This window comes from Pimephales promelas, chromosome 6 (genome assembly GCF_988280905.1).
Source record: "Pimephales promelas chromosome 6, fPimPro1.hap1.1, whole genome shotgun sequence".
In the NCBI taxonomy this organism is placed as follows: domain Eukaryota; kingdom Metazoa; phylum Chordata; class Actinopteri; order Cypriniformes; family Leuciscidae; genus Pimephales; species Pimephales promelas.
In genome coordinates, this window is record NC_142774.1 from 11,259,268 (window position 1) to 11,278,586 (window position 19,319).

General features: G+C 36.3%; 1 protein-coding gene across 3 annotated transcripts; it reads right to left on the reverse strand.

Annotated features, from left to right (window-relative positions):
- Positions 1-580: 580 nt before the first annotated feature.
- On the reverse strand, positions 581-13,804 carry vwa11 (von Willebrand factor A domain containing 11). Of its 3 annotated transcripts, none has more exons than XM_039689544.2 (19): positions 13,708-13,804; positions 12,231-12,266; positions 10,912-11,032; positions 9,846-10,037; positions 9,401-9,679; positions 8,347-8,440; positions 7,894-8,022; positions 7,011-7,197; positions 6,704-6,873; positions 5,847-5,959; positions 5,478-5,594; positions 5,211-5,384; positions 4,935-5,067; positions 3,810-3,959; positions 3,580-3,672; positions 3,222-3,490; positions 1,981-2,114; positions 1,724-1,883; positions 581-997 (listed from the first exon to the last, which is right to left on the reverse strand). In XM_039689544.2, the coding sequence occupies exons 3-19, from the start codon at positions 10,918-10,920 to the stop codon at positions 620-622; spliced, it is 2,781 nt and encodes a 926-aa protein (XP_039545478.2). In that variant the 5' UTR covers positions 10,921-11,032; positions 12,231-12,266; positions 13,708-13,804; the 3' UTR covers positions 581-619. The 3 variants fall into 3 exon arrangements, with proteins under 3 accessions (XP_039545478.2, XP_088988215.1, XP_088988216.1); XM_089132089.1 differs by having other exon boundaries at positions 581-992; positions 1,719-1,883; XM_089132090.1 differs by lacking the exon at positions 12,231-12,266 and having other exon boundaries at positions 581-992; positions 1,719-1,883; positions 13,708-13,800.
- Between the last annotated feature and the right edge of the window lie 5,515 nt (positions 13,805-19,319).

A 19,319-nucleotide genomic window follows, 5' to 3' on the forward strand; every position in this document is an offset into this window, starting at 1 on the left:
GTAAAGTTATGCTATGTAAATTAGCTTGAAATCTTCTAGATTACTTGTTCATGTTGCAACATGCACTACATCATTCAATGCAAACAGAAAACAAGACAAGTTATTTAACATATTACTCTATGTTTATGGTGCATAACAATAATGCTTCACAAAGTATAAATGCCATTGTCCTTAAGGTTACATTTTGAAAAGTTAGGGGTAACTGGGCCATACAATACTATTTTGTTTGTAAAATTATTTTGATATTCATTATAGTGGTAACTTAATGGTTACACAATTTCCTCATATATTTGGAAAGAAAAAAGTCAAATTGATTGTAGATCAGAAAACTTTTTTTGCAACATGCCTTTATATTTTAGTCATACAGATATTTGACTAAACTAGTATGAAATCTATGATAGATGGATGATGAGGTCACATAAAACTGGTTCTGAATAAGCACCTGCATGGTTCTTCATTAGTAGTCCTAATTTGGATGAAATTCTTTGCTTTACACAAACTCACAGCTCTGAGAAATCTTTATAAAAATAATATTTATGGAATGTAATATTTATGGAAGGACGGAATGAGAAAGAGAATGATTGGATGATTGTGTATTTGGTTGATGGACTTCATATCATTACAGAGGGAATGCGTCTCGTAGAAAAACGTATAAAAGCAGAGATGTCCACAGAGGGAGGGACATGGTGATGAGGCGAGAGCCTGCGCTAGACTTTATGGTGTAACTGCACCTGCCCACGTTCCCAACTTTGTCAACTGCAGACAAAGTCACAGAAGTTGAACAACAGGAGGCCTCATATAGACCCATCACAGTGTCTCCCTCTTCCTTCTGGGTTAAATTTCCACTGCCTTGCTGGATGGAAATGCTCTCGATTCCTGTGCCGTTACTGTCTGTGATGTTGACAGACAGTTCCCAGTTCGATGAGCTGCAAGAGGAGGCGTAGCAAGTACCCTGTACATCTACAATTTCACATTTTGGAGGCGTCAAATCAGTCACCTGAACAGAACAGTGAAGGACGAGTTAAAACAAAAGCTTCCTGAAGCATAACTTGGCATATCCATAACATTATAGAATATTTATAATAGACATTTACATTTATTTGATTAAAACACAGTAAAAACTATACAATTCTGAGCTATTATAGCAATTTAAAATAAATTGTAATTAATTCCAGTGATGGCAAAGCTGATTTCTTTTTATCATTACTCCAGTCTTCAGTGTCACATGATCCTTCATGAATCATTCTAATATGCTGATTTGGTGCAACATTTCTTATCAGTGTTGAAAACAGTTGTGCAGCTTATTATTTTTGTGGATTCTTTGAAGAAAAGTTTAGAACAGCGTTTATTTAAAATAGGAATATTTTGTACCAATGTAAAAAAGGTCACTTTTGATCAATTCAATGCTTCCTTGCTGAATAAAATAATGAATACTTCTGAACGGTATATTATTTATATAGGTCAACCAATTTGTTTTGTGTGGAAAATTATTTGCTGCCATTGAAATTTAGATCTAAATGATTCATTTTCCTATTAATTCAGTCATGTTAACAATTAGCATTTGGGTGGGTCTGATAAATATAATTGTTTGATATTATTGTTTGTTTGCTTTTTTTCTACATCAAAATCAGTGGAGAATCGAAAAGACTCATGCGACTTGTGTTTTGTTGGAAAATAACATTTCACAAATAAATATAGTCTTTCTGAAAGCATGTGAGGTCACCTTGGAGAGAACAGAAAGGCGAATGACAGCATAGTTAGAATCACTTCCTCCAGGTCCCTCTGCCTCGATGGTTAGCGTAACGTCTGTGCCTGAGACCGTTTCAGCAGGAGGAGTGAGAGACACCGTCCCTTGAGCACTGCCGCCACTCTGCAGACTAAGCCTGCGATGACAAAGAAACAAAACTGGATCAGAGTTTTGCTCTTGATAAGAAAAGCTACAAAAACATCACTGAGTGATTTGATAAGTGGAGACATTACGTTAATGGATGTGTCATAGGCATGGTTTTGTCATTCCTTGCACGAATTGTGTAGGTACCGCCTGATCCATTGGTTGTAACAGTAAAATTTAGTTTAAATACTTGTCCTGGTAGCATGGAGCTGTCTGCTATTGCCTATATAGGGAGAGGTAAAACAAAATATGATATTCAATTCCAGAAAATAGCATGATAATTAAAATAAATGTGTTCAAACAACTAGAGTACTGACTTCTAAAGGAAGTATTCTAACTTTTATGTAACCTTAGAAGTGACCGATTTCCACATGAGAGACTCGACCACAATAGATTTGTGTATGTTAGCATGTTGCTAAGCTAACAAAACAGTTGGTATGAAACAATAGTCTTTTATTCCCTATTGTGATATCCGAGTAAAATGGCTTTTTAAACAAGAACAAATGTAGGGTGCCACTTTATTTTGTCCATCTGGAATTGATCGCGGGCGAGAGCAGAATGAATGGGAGTCTATGGGGCTAAACGGCTAAATGTGTCTCTTTCACCTGCTTGTCGTTAAATTAACATAGACTTTATTGTTGATTCCGCAAGTTCAATATAGATTATAGGCAAAAAGTCGAATGAACGAGTACTTATGTCCTTTTGATTTCTTACAGGTTAGGCCGTTGTTGGCCGGAACACGCTAGCATTCTGCTATTGTGTGACGTCATCATATTTTTGAACGGATTTTTAGAACAGATAAGTGAACTTAAAAATGCAATTTTCAGCTGAGTGTATTATCTTAGCCCTCCCCTTTGAATGCAACTTTAAAATTACTTGACAAAAAATTACATCCTGAGAAAAGTGGATTTCTGGGGATGAAACCCCATTGACTCCCATTCATTCTGCACTCGACCGCGAGCGCCCCCGCATGGACACAGACGTGTTACTGCAGCCAGTCCAGAAACAAACAGGAAGTAACCAGCCAGTGCCAATTCTCTTTAATTAGACATTCTCTGATGCAACCCAGTCTTTTTCACTCATCCACCATGGATTTATTGGATTTATATTTTTCACTGAACTAAGTACAATGCGTTCTGGGAATGTCATGCTATTCTCGGTGTAGAATATCTGCAATAATTCCTTCAAATCTAGATGAAAAGAGTTATCTTAGGAGGAAGCATATGTGAAGATACTGTAACTAAATTTTGGAACAGAAGGAATGTCATAATAGATCAAATAACAGTTTCAAAAATAAGTGTCATGTTCCAGAAAATAATGCAGTTTGTACCTTAACAGTGACTTTGGACTGAGACATCTGTGTGGTGGTCTGCCTCTGGAACAGGCTGGAGAAGGTCTTGTCTTTTCCTTTTAGCAAGACCACAAACTCTCCTTCTGGCACTTCTTTCACAGTAACTAGGAAATCTCCACCACCCATTTTCTCTATGGTTCCATTAGACCCTTTGACCCCAGACACCTCCATGAGAGCGACCTCGTGCACCTCTAGAACCTCTGGACCTTTCTCTCCAGTCAGTGTTAGTAGCAGCTTAGCCGGTAAACCTGAAATATAAGCCGAAAATCTTTTAAAACTGCCATTCAAATAATTGTATAAGAATTGATTCATAGTTGAATACAACAGTGGTTCAAACCTGCTGATGGCCGCCCATCAATGACAGCATATCCAGGATGAGGTCCTTTGAATTCCTCCACAAAGTCATAGATGAATGAAATCGCACTCTGACCTGAAAAATGCAGATTCTTTTCATTTTAAATACTTTTGTAGGCCACTGTCTACATAACAAAGGCCTGAATACAGTTTGGCAAAGACTTCAGTCTTTTGTTTTGCATTGGATTATTAAATGTGTACATGATGGCTCACCAGTCACTTTTATGGTGTAGGATTGAGTTGTCATCATGTCAATGTGCCACAAGCCCAGCTCAGTTTCGTTTAATTGGATCCGTTGCAGGTTACCTACTTTCTGAATTGTTCCCAGAGGTCCGTTGGAAACAGAGTTAGATTGAGAGACACCTGAAAGCAAGAGCATCCCATTAGATAATAGTGTGCATAATAAAGGCCATTGCACACTGAGTCCCACATTTTCGTATGCGTTTTTTCGTATTCGTGATTCGGTGGCTCTGAATTGTCCACAAAAATTCACTCCATTCAAATTGCTTGCTACGGATGCGAAAAACTCAGAAAATCGAACCCGATCTGATTTTTTTTATGACGGACAAAAGTTTCGGAGGCAGTGTGCAAGCGTGATTGACATAACGTGAGGTCATATTTATTTTTTAACGGGCAGAAATTTTGGACGCGAATTTCGGACTCTGTGTGCAATGGCCTTAACAATCGACAATCAATCGAGTATACTACAATATAATACAATCAATTCACAAGTAATTCTAGTTTTACATTTTTATTTAGTTTTACATTTTGAATTAGTTTTTCAATAACTTCTACACTGTAAAAAATATTGTTGGTTTAACTTAAAAAATGAATGACCTGGTTGCCTTAAAATTTTAAGAGTTAATACAAATGAAGGAGATTGATTTAATCATCAGGAACTCAAAATATTATGTTATCTGAACTACATAAATGATTTAAGTTGATTTGACAAAAGAAAAAATTTTGTGACTACAAATCATGAAAATATTTGTTATTTTAGTTTGTTATAGTTTTAATTCAGTTTTCAGAGTTTTCTAGATTTTACTGGCTATTGCCGTCCAAAACTTTTTTAGTTTAGTTGCTGCCACCACACTTTCATGACACTAAACCAGATTTTCATTTCAACTTCTGTCACAGATTTCATGTTTAGAGTTGTTTGCAGCCTGGTAAAACTTACATGACACTATGACTTATCCTGGACTAAGATGAAACGAAGATAAACTAAATTTGTTGGGAAAGCTGAAATTCTAAATGATTTAACAGCTAGTGTGGCCTGTAAATTGTCAAATAAATGTAATGTCAATTAGCTTTTGCATTCTAAAGTGTCTCTGAATTTACCAGTCGGGCTGCGTAGGTTGAATGTGAGGCCACTTCCTGTGATGTAGATAGTAGTGTTGGACACAGACTGATCCAGTAGGAAGGAGAAAGTCTCCACACGTCCTGGATCCCTGGAGCGCTGAAGAATTGTCACCTGACAGGAGAAGAAATATGGTGCAAACATTTGCAAGAAAAAACTTCGGCTTTATTCATTTATACCATTAACTTAGGCTGTTCTAACTGTTTTGTTTGTGAGAAGTTTACAATTTCAAAATGTCTATAAAATGCTGATCATACCAGGGCTGAAGTGGAGGTATCAACAATGATATCAGTGGCTTGAGAGAGGCTGGACTTGGGGACCTCAATGGCTTGACCTCCAGAGGCCAAGGCCACGTCAAAATAAACCTTAAAAGCTGGCCCTGCCTTCAATGCCCTTCTCCTCCTGCTTGATGTCGTAATGAAGAAGTTCACCTGAAAAGAGAGGGGGAGAGTGGGTAACTAATTGAGGCCTGGTGAAAATGTTGATGGCAAAGACTGAAACTAAAACAATGTTAGAGAGATTACCGTAGACTTGGTGCTGCGGATGAGGGCGGTAATGGTTTTCTCCAGGTATGTATCCTTTGGTGGAGCGTCGGTGAACACATATATATGCGAGGAGGAGGGAGCGCCTGTCAGAGCCAACTGCGGGAGAGACAGAAGTTTAGAAAGAAGAACCAGAGTGGTCAATAAAAACTGATTCCTTGCAATGTTCCTGCTAGTGTTTTGACCAAACTAAGAATGGATCTTAATACAGGATGAAGGTTCACAGATTCTCTAAAATATTCTTTATAATAATTAATATTCTAATAATTATTAGTTCTAACCAGAGACTATTGTGGTTGCTTATTATATATGACGATTGAGCTTATTGGCTGAAAGGCCACACAACAGTACCTGAAGTCCTGACAGGCACATTTCTGGGATGTCTTCTCCACCCTCAGCATTGAGTTTGGAGATCTCTGACTTCATTATATCTGGGTCTGTGGTTCTTATTAGTGGTCCAAAACCTGCAAATACACACAAAATTCATACAAATATAGTATCTGTGAAAAAATAGTAAAAAAGACCGGTCTAAAATAGTCCAAATTTAAACATTTATTATAGGTGTTGTTCAGCAGTGATTGAGAAAAGAAAAGTTTGGCAAATGGATTCATGATGTACTTGAAGAGTTCAGATGCAAAAGCCTCTAAATGCCATTTGAAATTTTCTTCTTTAATGATAATTTTTATCAAACTTGTATATTTAAGTTCAGTTATTTCACTTAAATGGCAATGAATTACCTATTAATTGTTATTTAAGTGAAATTACTGAACTTAAATATACAAGTTTGATCAAAATCATCATTAAAGAAGAAAATTTCAAATGGCATTTAGAGGCTTTTGCATCTGAACTCTTCACTTGCTTATTCAGCCCGTTCTCATCCTTTGGCGTCATATGTGACGCTATATGACACAATGGCGAAATACTACGCACATGGCACCCTTTATCGTTAATATAACACGCAAACCCAAGGCGTCATAAATCCTTTAGCGTAATATGTCATATAGCGTCACATATGACGCTAAAGGATGAGAATGCGTTGGCTTATTATATACATTTTTTTTAAATTGTGAACACAAAAAAAGTTACGGGATGCAGCTATAAATTGCATTCAATAATGAAAAGTTTCAATAAAACAGTTTAGTTTAGTTAGTTTTACCAAGTATGTGCTATGTATTCCAATGCTTAATGGAAACGCTTTTTGCACTCACCTGGATCGTTAAACGGCACCAGAATATATTCAGATGGTTCATCTTGAGTTCCTTTTTTACTGTCAATTATGTTGAAGGCGACTCTCTTGGCTTCTGCAATGTCGTTCGACATACTGCCTGTGGTGTCAATCACAAAAGCCAGCACTGCAGATCGAGCAATTCCCATCAGCCTGATGGAGGAAACAATTATTATTCTGGTTAATGTGTTTTAAATGTAAACATAAATGCATTCACATTACATTTATAGTGACATCTTAAATGTTTTAGAAAGTTTGTCTAAGGATATATAAGGAATTTATCCCCATACCGAAGGTAGTCCTTGTTCCCTACAGCTCCACGTATGTCCTCCAGCAGCTCCAGGGTGGCTTCAGATGCCAGATTTACAGCATTATTGTGTAGAACAGCATTATGGGAAAGGCGTTCATCTTTACTGATCCCACCTCGAGGATTCTGGGTACTGCTGAGATCAGTCTCCCCACCATGGCTACATTTACCTTTCACACACGCATACAAGACAAACAATGAAATTGTGACACTTAAGAATATTTTTAAACGTATTTTTCTCTCATTTTTAAAAAATGTTTCTTAAGTAAGGAAATGCAGATGATATCTTATTTTTTATCTGTCAAAGACATTTTGAATTATATTTGAGGTTTTATCAAATTTGGTAAAAGTTAGAAATGTTTTAGTTAATACAGCCTCTGCTTATGTAACCATATGGAACGCCTTATGGAACGCCTAACAAGGACATTAAAGACCCCAGTCTCTAGTGTCAGTTGCTAGTGAGCCTCTTGAGATCAGGGGAGTGAGGTTTACCTGCACAGCTCTCTATCTGGCCTCCATTACACTCAGCCCCCAGGTCAAGGCACCAATATAACCCCCTTCAAACCTACTCGCCCCTATCCGAGTGGGACTTGGCGTCTAAGGCATTGGAGGCGGGCATGCTAACAAGGATGCAAAAGGCTCTAGTATCAGTTGCAAGTGCACCTCTTGAGATCAGGGGAGTGAGGTTTACCTGCACATCAATATTTGTCAGTTTCTTACACATAACAACCTAAAACCACTCTTTCTAAGAAGCTGATAAAACACCAACGTTTGTTCTAAAACAGTTTGACTTCACTTCACCTTACATTTTTGCAGTATATATGCCCATGGGTGTTTCTGGTATAAACCTATGTATGTTTCCTCACCTTGAGGTTTGTAAGAGGAGAATAAGCCCATGTATCCTGAAGTGAGGTACTTCCCATTCAGAATAGCAGACAACAGCTGGTTTGGACATGTACCACTGGCACAGTCACTGCATGTTGGCATTGCAACGTCTGCACATGAACAAATACATATACAGCATTATACAACATACATAAATCACAAACATGCACTTAATTTACTCAATTACTGTTTGGGAACAGTCAACAGATTCATCTCATACAATTATGATATGTACTCTCTGGTGTAACCTGTTATTATCAGTTAGGCACCAGGTCCATCTGTTCACTTATCTCTAGTTTTCATTTTAAAAATTGATTTTTTAAGAGCTATGACACATGAACATTGGACATGTCAACACTGAAAGAATGGTGTAATCACATTTCATTTCCAAATATGACTCTCTCTCATAAATCACACCCACTGACTTTATCTACCTGCAATGTTCTCAATGTTGAGGTCTGGTCTGATGAGGTTGACATATGGACTTTTGTTGCCTAATTCAACCCAGTTACTGTGGCTGTAAAAATCCTGAAAAAGAATTAAGATGAATGCGTAACATAATATTAATGCTATTAAAGCTTATACGCTGTGTTTTAAAGGGATACTCCACTTTTTTGGAAATAGGCTCATTTTACAACTCCCCCAGAGTTAGTTGGGTTTTACCATTTTTGAATCCATTCATCCGATTTTCTGATATTTAGAAGAATGTCAGTAACCAGACAGTTTCTGGTCTCATTGACTTCCATAGTTACTATGGAAGTCAATGAGACCAGAAACTGTCTGTTTGGACATGTCATTGACTTCCAGTTACTATGGAAGTCAATGAGACCAGAAACTGTCTGTTTACTGATATTCTTCTAAATAACAGAAAATCGGCTGAATACATTTGAAAATGGTAAAACCCAACTGTTTAAATCGGGGAGTTGTAAAATGACCCTATTTCCAAAAAAAGGAGTATCCCTTTAAGCAGAATCTAGCTTGAAAACATATCTTTTAGAGAAACATGTCACAACCATAAACAAAGCAATTATTATAATAAATTGTAATAATGAAACCATTTTCTAGGTTAATAAGAAAAGTTTATGGTTTATTTTCATGACTGTGTAGTTGTGTGTTGTCATGTGTAATTTTATGTCGCCTTGTTCCCTGTGCCTTATCTTGGCCAGGTCACGGTTGCAAATGAGAACCTGTTCTCAAATGATTAAATAAAGGTAAAATAAAAATAAATAAAAAAAATAAACTGTTTATGCATTCTTTTAATATGAGTAAATGTTGATAAGTTTTATTAACTGGATGTTTAACATAATAATAATATTTAAAGCTTAGTTTTTTGATTTGCTAGAGAATATTTCTTTTTAAAGAAACATGTGACAGCCATAAACAAAAGCATTTCTTATAATAACGAGTGAAACCATGTTCTTGAGCAATTTTGTAGCAATAATAATGCTTGTCATAGTCCCTGACTGTATCTCCCTCGATCTCACCCACCTGTAGTGTGTGACACACTCGCCCTAGTGTTTCTCTGGCAGATATAAGGTTGTCAGTTCGGACATTTGCTTTTATGGCTGCAATTCCCTGAATGATGAGGTTGCGCCCCTCAGCGAAGGCCTCATTATTGAAGTGGTGTGGTGCACTGTCCATGAAATCACGGTCCACAAATCCATTCTGCATGTAGATCTGATTCAGTGCCGTACGGAACTTGGCACCCGAAACCTCACCTGTGGCCGTGCCCAGACACGCGCGCAGCAGCTCTTCAGGCGATGAGCCCTGTGTTAAAGTGCAATCATTTCAAATAAATGTATCATCATTTTGAATAAAATGACAAACATTTCTTAAAACAAAAGCTATTGTTTGTCTTCAGAAGAATCGCGCAATTTCTATGGTATGTAGCCTATATAGTGCTTTGTATGTCCCTACTTGTACACAAACTCACCGTTGGATTAAATTCTCTTCCTTCTGATTCTGCCACTGCTTCACACACCTCGCGGATCTTTGCCATCACAGCAGAACCAGTAATAGTCACATGAGTGTTTCCGTTACCCCCGACTGACACAAATGCCTGCATCCTGGACACTACTAGTGTGATCAGGACCACCACAGTGGGTACTAATGACTTCATGATCATCTGAGTCAAGAATAAAATATATATACATTCATATATAAATATTTATATATATTTGTTAATGAGAAAAAAATGACCAAAACAGTAGACAAATTGAATGAAAAAGAAATAATTAAAATCTTCAGAGAGAAGTGAGCAGAAGGTAGCCCTCAAACCATATTCACTTTATAGTCCTTAATCCTGTAATTGTGGACAAATGTGGGCACAGAGGGCTCAGGTGTGATCCTAATCCTTTTTATTTATTATAAATGTTATATCACTGTCTTCGATAAAGTTTTGTCTATCCATTTATGGTGGGTTTTTTTTTCATTATGGGGGTATTTTTGAATTTATTTACTTCAAAAAGTTCTATGTAAATTATTTCAATGTAAAGTAGTTTTATTTTTTATTTATTTTTTAACTACATTAAAATATCATTCCAATAAGTTCTTAGAGCTAAAACCTAAAGATGAAGTGACTTTGCTGTCACCTGGTGTCTTATTTTGGCTTATTTTAGAATGCTCTAAATTACAGTTTTTCCCAATCATTTCTATGGGTGCCAATTTTTGACCCAAATACAAGATTAAGGAGTTTTTTTCACCCACTTAACATTGTAGAATTGAATAAAAAAAAATTGTCTGTGTTCAGGAGGCAAACTTATGAAAAGTAGCCAAGTCTTGTACCACTCATATCAAGGGAAGTATTTTTTTAAAAAAATAAATCAAAATTATTTTGCCCACATTTGTCCAGAATACGGTTTTAGGGTTAAAAATAATACAAAATGTTTATAAATAGGCCCATAGGCTATATTTATATTATTGTGCTAAGGCAATATATCTATCATAAATAATAGATTAGAAAATAGAATAGAATGTATATAATAGACTGTATTTCTTACCTTATACATTCAAGGCACCTTCAATCTGTCTCAGTACCTCCTGCCTATCCCTTGGTAATCCTTGTTAGGCTCTGATGATATTGTCTTATCACAATGTGTAGAAGTTGTCATGCAATCAGGCCTAAGACAATGATTAACCATGATGGAGGAATTAAGGCATGCCTGCCTTTAAAATATTGCATCATGTCACACACACACACAGATGTAAAAATTTATACATCAGTAATAAAATCAACCTAATGCTTACTGTTGAGTAAGGCTCAAATCCATAAAACTACCTTTGACCATTCACATAAAAACTTCTATATTGCTTAATTTGTATGACTTTACCAGTAAAGTTGTCTATATCGTCATCTTGGAACATTATTCACATTCCACAATAGGACCACACCTGTTCCCGCACATTGAGGTCCCAGAAGTTCTTCAAATGATTGACTGTGTGACATTACAGATTTAAAGGTTCAATGAATGTTCCTTATGCATTAATCATGCGTTGTAATAATCTCATCAATATTATTCTTGTATCATTCAAATACTTTTATTTAAAGGTTAACCAACTAAATTTCCCTCATTAAAAAAAAGTTTTATTTTTATAAATACAAATAAACTGTACTTTTGGAAAATATTGAAAATAATTGTATTTGACAAATTAATCATGACATGACTCATGACTATAGCTTATTTACAAAGTGGCATCAGTTACTTTTTTTAGGTGTCAGCAAACTTACTGTTAAAAAAATATTTTCAAGATTTGTTATCACAACATTTTTTTCTTTTGTCAAATCAACTTAAATCATTTATTTAGTTCAGATAGCTTATTATTTTGAGTTTCTGGTGATTAAATCAATCTCCTTCATTATATTAACTCACTTTTTTCAGTTCAATCAACTTAAAATTTTAAGGCAACCAGGTTACTTACTTTTTTTAAGTTAAACCAACAATATTTTTTTACAGTGATAGTATAAAGACGCACCCTAGCCTATTAGGACATGGAACACAGGCAAACAGGAACGGGAAAAACAGAACCAAAACACAATGGACATGTTACAATGACCATGGTGGTCAGTTTCCATGTGTCTTCTTAATTATTTTTTTTTTTCATTGCCCAGCCTGGAGCTTCAACATGTCTTATAATACAATCCATATGCAGTGTTTAGCAAATTTAAAAAGCACACACACACACACACACACACACACACACACACACACACACACACACACACACACACATATATTCTGAACAGCTGTCGTCTGAAGGAAAACAATAATTGTAAACAGCAGAATTTCATGTGAAAAAAAGACAGAAAGATCCCACTTACACTTCTCCTACTGTTTTTATCGCTTCTTTGACACACCTTCAGGACAAAATGATATATGAGACAGGAATGACAAAGGCAGAGGTCAAAAAGAGTGCAGAAGAAAGTAACTGGTCACTGGTGGACAAACAAAGATCATCTGGAGAAAATGTGAGTCTGAGTAAACAAACTTCACAAAAGGTATGTTTCATTTGAGTCTAGTGTGAGCATAGGGGATCTAGACAATAGTGGCAGAATAAAAGTCAGAAAAGTCAACCTGAAGTAGCCTACTTGTTCTAAGACAATGACATTATCTCAAAAATTTACTTCAAAGTTAAAAAAGAATTATGAAAGACACACTGAATGATTTAAGATTTTAGAAATTAGCTCTTGCTCTATGTCGTGGTGTTTTTACATACAACACAGTTCAAAAGTTTGGGGTGTTTTTAAGAGAAACGCAAACTTTTTTCTGCAAAGATGCTTTCAATTGACCAAAAAGATAGAAACGATATTTACATTGTTAAAACGATGCATATAAAATAAATGCAGTTTTTTTTTTTACAAAAAAAAAAAAAAAAATCTGGGGAAAAATGTCAATGTCAAAAATAGGAAATGTTTCTTGAGCACCAAATCTGCATAGAATGATTTTTGAAGGATCATGTGACACTAAAGACAGGTCAACTGAGTATGCTATTTGTAACATTCTTTAATCATGCTAGAGAACATGAACATCATATTTTGCACAAACTTGTGAAGTTCGTGAAGCTTTTCATTTAAATGTGTACAAATTATAATGAAAAAAAAAAACGATGCAAAATAGAAGCATAATGGAAGCAGACTAGTGATCTCAAACTTTTGGATCCCATTGAATGTCATAAACCAGTTGTTTGTCTATACAATCAATGAAGTATTTCAGTTCTTTGATTCTTTGCTCTTCCCACAACCCTTGCCATGTATTCTAAGTAAATGTTGTTGTTTAGGGCAGGCAGGGACATGCTCAGGTGCCCTGCATGGTAAACAATTTTTTTTCAAGGAAAGAAATGAGATCCATTATCAGTCCTGAACACTGAACATCAACACCAAGACTTTCCTGAGGAATAATAACTCTTATATTAATGGATGATTGAATGGTAGTCATGACACAGTCATCATTTCTACTAAACCAACAATTATTACGCAAGTATGAGATACGTGCAGTTCCTGTTAAATACAATAATACTGTACCAATGAATCTGGATCCCAGCAACACTATAAATGTGTTGTTATCAAAGCCTTTTTAATGTAATGTTTTAGACACTGCGAACTAATGTAAAAGTGATGTGTTTTAAATAATACTAAACAAGAGAATGTGTGAATTTGTTGGCACACATTTTGGTTAGACTTGGTCTGCATGCGGTTTTTGGACTAACAAGATAAAAATAAAGTAATGATAAATGATTTAACTCAAAATGCTTACAATCATCCATGCACATGCATACACTGATAACCCATTTTTACATACCTCACGATGATGTTATTTTAGAGAGGTCTTGGATGAAAGCGTTGGGAAGTCAAAATAGCGACAGCAGAAACCTCACAGACAGGACTAACACAGTTAAGAGACATGGTCAGAGTTTGCTCTGATTATTATTATTCACCACAGCTTCCTCTTTGCTTGATTTCACATTCTGTACTTCTTTCCTTCCAATTTTTTTGAAATTGATGGTAAATGTTCTGTTTTAAGAAATGTTTAAATTCTTTTAGTGATCTGCATTGGAACTTTGTGATCAATTTAACTTAATATTGTCACTGTTGAAGTATTTTTTATTTGTTTGCCCAAAATTAGAGCACCAAATCAGCATAAGAACTATGTCTGAAGGATCATGTGATGCTGAAGACTGGGTAATGATGTTGAAAGCGCAGTCTCATCCCAAGACGTCATATGACCGTCAATATCCGCCTTTTTAGAAGAGATACTTTTTTAAAAAAACGGTAAAACCCAACTGTTTGACGCTAAGGGAGTGGTAAAATGAGTCTATTTCCAAAAAAAGTGGAGTATCCCTTTAAGAAAGAACCCCATTTAAATACATAAAGGTTTAATTTGTTAAACTATGTGCTTCATTTCAGTTCTACTGTATATTAAAGGGTTAGTTCATGCAAAAATGAAAATTAAGTCATTAATTACTCACCCCCATGCTGTACCAACCTCAAACACCCCCCCCATGTTGAGTTTATGACTGTGATGTCTTTTGGAATTGGCTTTATGCACAAATGCACTACTTCCTGAACTTAAGCAGCTCCTTGTTTCCTGTCTTCCATTATTGGACAAATAAATTAATTCAGGGGTGCCTGACCTCAGTAGTCACGGGAACAATAATCAGACACACCTGAATTAATCAAGTGTGGCCAAGAATGGCAGACAGGAAACAGGGAGCTGGCTTAAGTTCAGGAAGTAGTGCAGCTGTGTATAAAGCCAATTGAACAAGGAGTTTGAACTGAGATTGTTTCTGCTGTCAACAAGGTCAGTTCGACATTGGTGAAAACTGGTGAGCCAACCCTGTTTTTTTACTTGGACACTTATTACACGTTCATAGAGGGAGTAGGACCATATGTGTATGCTTTTGTGTGTTTTGTTTTCCCTCAAGGACATTCTTGCATCAGTGAATGAGACAGTTTTTTTTTTTCATGTTTTAGTTCACTTTTGATTTGCATTGCAGTTCATAAAGGACATTGAACGAGTGAACTGAACATTGAAATGAGTTTAATTCATTTGGAGTTCATTCTAAAACTAATTTTTGAATTAGTGTGTCATTGAGTATTGTGTTTGAAATTTGTCTTGATTGTTTTTTAATTTTTTTTACCTATTTGTTTTTGAAATCTTTCTGGGAAGGTTTAACAGAGCTATTGAGTTATTATTTGGGTTTTTTGAGTGAAATCGACTTTTTGTCGGTTTCAGTCGGTTTCATGCTTTCTTTTTTTTTGGTGAAATTTTTTATTGAAACTGTTATTTTATTTTGTTGTTTAGCGTTTGTTGTTCTCATTCCCTTTGTCCCAGAGTAGCTGCAAGCTGCTAGTGACGCATACATGGAGTTTTAATACCACTAAGAGCATCTGTTTCATACTGTTACAGCACAGACCTCACTCTTTTACAGCTTAAAACGGGAACTCTTCCATCTGTCCACTCCATTCTCAATCCATTCATTAATTTCCCCCACATCCCCCCTCTCACATGATCTCAACAACTGCTGCTAATGAAATACGGCTGCTGACATTTCTCAAAATGTATTTGTGATGGTGCGTTATCCTGCTGGAGTAGCCATGGTACACTGGTCATGAAGGGATGGACATGGTCAGCAACAATACTCAGGAAGGCTGTGGTGTTTAAATGATGCTCAACTGACCATTCGCAAAGACCCATCCCCTGGCCTTTAGTCACTGTTGCAATGTTCGACAAGCAACGCCGCTCTCACGCCACTGTCGCCACATACCATGTTGTCACACAGTGAAAAATACATTTCGGAGCACAGAGGACACTCACAATGCGCTGATAGGCAGGACGGACCAGGTTACTTTTGACATGAAACTCTCAACTTTCTCATTTGGTAAATTTAAATAATAAATACCGTTTTGTGGCTCTTTAATGTGCCCATCCTTGGCCGCAGATCTTCCATGCTGCCGACACAGTGCGGCGAGTCAACACCGGTCACCACTAAACAACAGTCCAACGATATCACAGCTATTAGGAAGGCAGAAACAAACATGTTGAGGAAAAATATGGAGGCCTGGGCTGCACACAATGGGCCACCCAACTCCCAGCTGTGGCCCTTCAGGTAATGAGTGAAAATTGGCAAAGTTAGTGTGGTTAGGAAATCTGACAGTGCCAGATTTGAGAACCCTGCTGCAACTGTCTTGCGACGAAGACGGCAACCAAGCACCCAAAGCACCAGTTCCGTTCTCCAGGATTCCCAGAGTGGATACCACACCATGCACACTCGCCACTGCCAGGTTCACTTGAGTGTCATTATTCAGGGTGTGAGAGATCATTTTCTGCAGAAGGGGACTGTGGAGCTCTGAGGGGGATGGTTGGGAGGAATTAGGAGGTAATGAGGAAGTCATTGCTGCCACAAAAACGAGAAGCAATTATTAAAGGGTTAGTTCACCCAAAAATGAAAATTAAGTCATTAATTACTCACCCCCATGCTGTACCAACCCTGTAAGACCTTCGTTCGTCTTCGGAACACAAATGAAGATATTTTTGATTAAATTTGAGAGCTGTATAATAGACTGCCTAAGGGACTGGCTCTTGACGGCCCAGAAAGTCAAAGAAGAAAATGTTTAAGGTTGGTACAGCATGGGGGTGAGTAATTAATGACTTAATTTTCATTTTTGGGTGAACTAACCCTTTAATATACAGTATAACTGAAATGAAGCACATAGTTTAACAAATTAAACCTTTATGTATTTAAATGGGGTTCTTTCTTAAATTGATACTCCACTTTTTTTGGAAATAGACTCATTTTACCACTCCCCTAGCGTCAAACAGTTGGGTTTTACCGTTTTTTTTAAAAGTATCTCTTCTAAAAAGGCGGATGTTGACGGTCATATGACGTCTTGGGATGAGACTGCGCTTTCAACATCATTACCCAGTCTTCAGCATCACATGATCCTTCAGACATAGTTCTTATGCTGATTTGGTGCTCTAATTTTGTGCAAAAAAATAAAAAATACTTCAACAGTGACAATATTAAGTTAAATTGATCACAAAGTTCCAATGCAGATCACTAAAAGAATTTACACATTTCTTAAAACAGAACATTTACCATCAATTTAAAAAAAAAAAATGGAAGGAAAGAAGTACAGAATGTGAAATCAAGCAAAGAGGAAGCTGTGGTGAATAATGATAATCAGAGCAAACTCTGACCATGTCTCTTAACTGTGTTCGTCCTGTCTGTGAGGTTTCTGCTGTCGCTATTTTGACTTCACAACGCTTTCATCCAAGACCTCTCTAAAATAACATCATCGTGAGGTATGGAAAAATGGGTTATCAGTGTATGCATGTGCAGAAAAATACAATTATTCACAAGTAACTCACAAGTTTTACACACATTAACATTTCAATCTGACTAATTTTCATCACAAGATCCTTTAAAAGGAATGTTAATTCCTCTTGTTAATATGACTTCCCTTAATTCTTAATAAATCCCACAAATATGAAATAAAGTGGAGAAAATGACATTGGCATTCAAAATGACGGGCACTTGGTTAGCTTTAACTCGCACCACATGGTTAGCAAAACCTCCACGTGAGTTACATTACAATCATTACACCAATGAAATGGAAAACCATATTTAATAATAATTATTTGTTACATTTATATAGCGCTTTCCTTTGCACTCAATGCTTTACATAGTGAAGGAGGGAATCTCCTCAACCACCAATGTGCATACATTAAAAAATAAATAAATAAATAAATAAATAAAATATATATATATATATATATATATATATATATATATATATGTATATACACTTTTTTTATTGCCCTGGCCTTACTTCTGGACCTGGCAACACGAGTGTCTATCTCCTTTGAGCCACATAACAGTGTTTTATCACAGAATTCCTGTCAAGTTTGAATGAATGACTCGTTCATAAAGACAACTTGCCACCACCTATACTGGCTGCTTTACTTTCATATTTAATCTATAACAGGCACTGTCGGTCCTCCTGGGTGCAGAGTTCAGCTTCTCCAACCCTAATCAAACACACCTGGCTGAACCAGCAATCATCATCTTTAGGATTAGCTATTAATACTGCTAGGTTTTTATCGGAGTTGACGCTAAACTCTGCAGGACACAACAGAAATGACGTTGCCTCCCTGATATTTTCATTAATTTTCATGTTGCAGTATTAAAAATTTAAAGTAATATTTAAAACATTAATCCTAAAGTAATATGCAATTATGTACTGTATCTATGTAAATGAGCTGTAGGCTACTTTAAGTCTGGAAAAACAGAATTAAAATTTGAACTCCCTCATCCCCCATGCAGGGATTACCCAAACTCACACAAGAATCTAGGTGGTTTAAATGATGAATGATTCGAGTATTATACATCTGTTTAGTATCATTCGAAATGTCTCGTAGTGTGACTGGTACAAATGTCTAATTTCCAAATAAGTCAAACAAAAGGTAATAAGGTTTTTAAGAGTAAGAGTTTTTAGAGATAACATAGGTACACACAAAGGAGGGTGAATGGGTAAACCATCCCACTCTCAAAAGGTGTTAACAATGCTAATTCCCACAAATGGTACCATGTAAATCAACTTCTGCCTCCAGTAAGTCTGGGAGGGTGATTACAGTAAATTCCCACTGTGAACATATGAAATGAGCTTCACCCGCCGACCGGATGCCTACGATGGGCCGATCGAGCCGGGCTTAACACAGTAACTGTCCTGTTTTCCCAGGACATGTCCTGTTTTCATATAACAATAAAACAATTTTCTATCCATACAGAGGAGGCATAACCTACTTTAAATGTATAAGGTATCTTTGAGTAAACTTGGAGTATCATTTGAGTCGGCCCATGTGTTTGCTGCGCCGAGTGTCCTGGTTTTTGGTAATCAAAATATGGTCACCCTAAAGTAATAAATCACTGCATATCAAATTCGCCTGGTTACTGTAATCTCCTCTGTACACTATCATTTTCATTAATCTTTTGTCAAATGGTACATCTAGTCTTATAATTAATTTACCAGGCTACCAATGTGATTGCTTAACAACAACAATTAAGAAAATATTTGAGGATGGAGTAGCCTATTTATTTAATGATAGGCTAATGGATCGCCAGGCTGTGCGTTTTTCTTTTTTCTTTTACAAAAGCTACATGTTCATTTTAAATTTTAGTTGTTCATTGTTTTACATACTCTGAACTGTACCACAAATGCCTTGTATTTGTCTTGTACTTTTTGCACTGTAGGCCTTATCAGTAATGGAATTAAATAAAAAATACATAAAAAAGGTAGGCTGTGTGTAGCGTCCTGAAGTCCTGAAGTCTTCAGATGGGTACAATGGCTGTTTTTAACTCAATTTTGGCAAAGAAATGTAGTGTTTCAAAACTGCAGGATGTTTTACTTGCT

Excerpts from the sequence above, each read along its gene's own strand:
- vwa11 (XM_039689544.2), bottom strand. Across the intron at positions 9,680-9,845 it reads GAAGAGAATTTAATCCAACG|GGCTCATCGCCTGAAGAGCT; the intron begins GTGAGTTTGTGT and ends ACTTTAACACAG. Across the intron at positions 1,884-1,980 it reads CCTATGACACATCCATTAAC|GCTTAGTCTGCAGAGTGGCG; the intron begins GTAATGTCTCCA and ends TTGTCATCGCAG.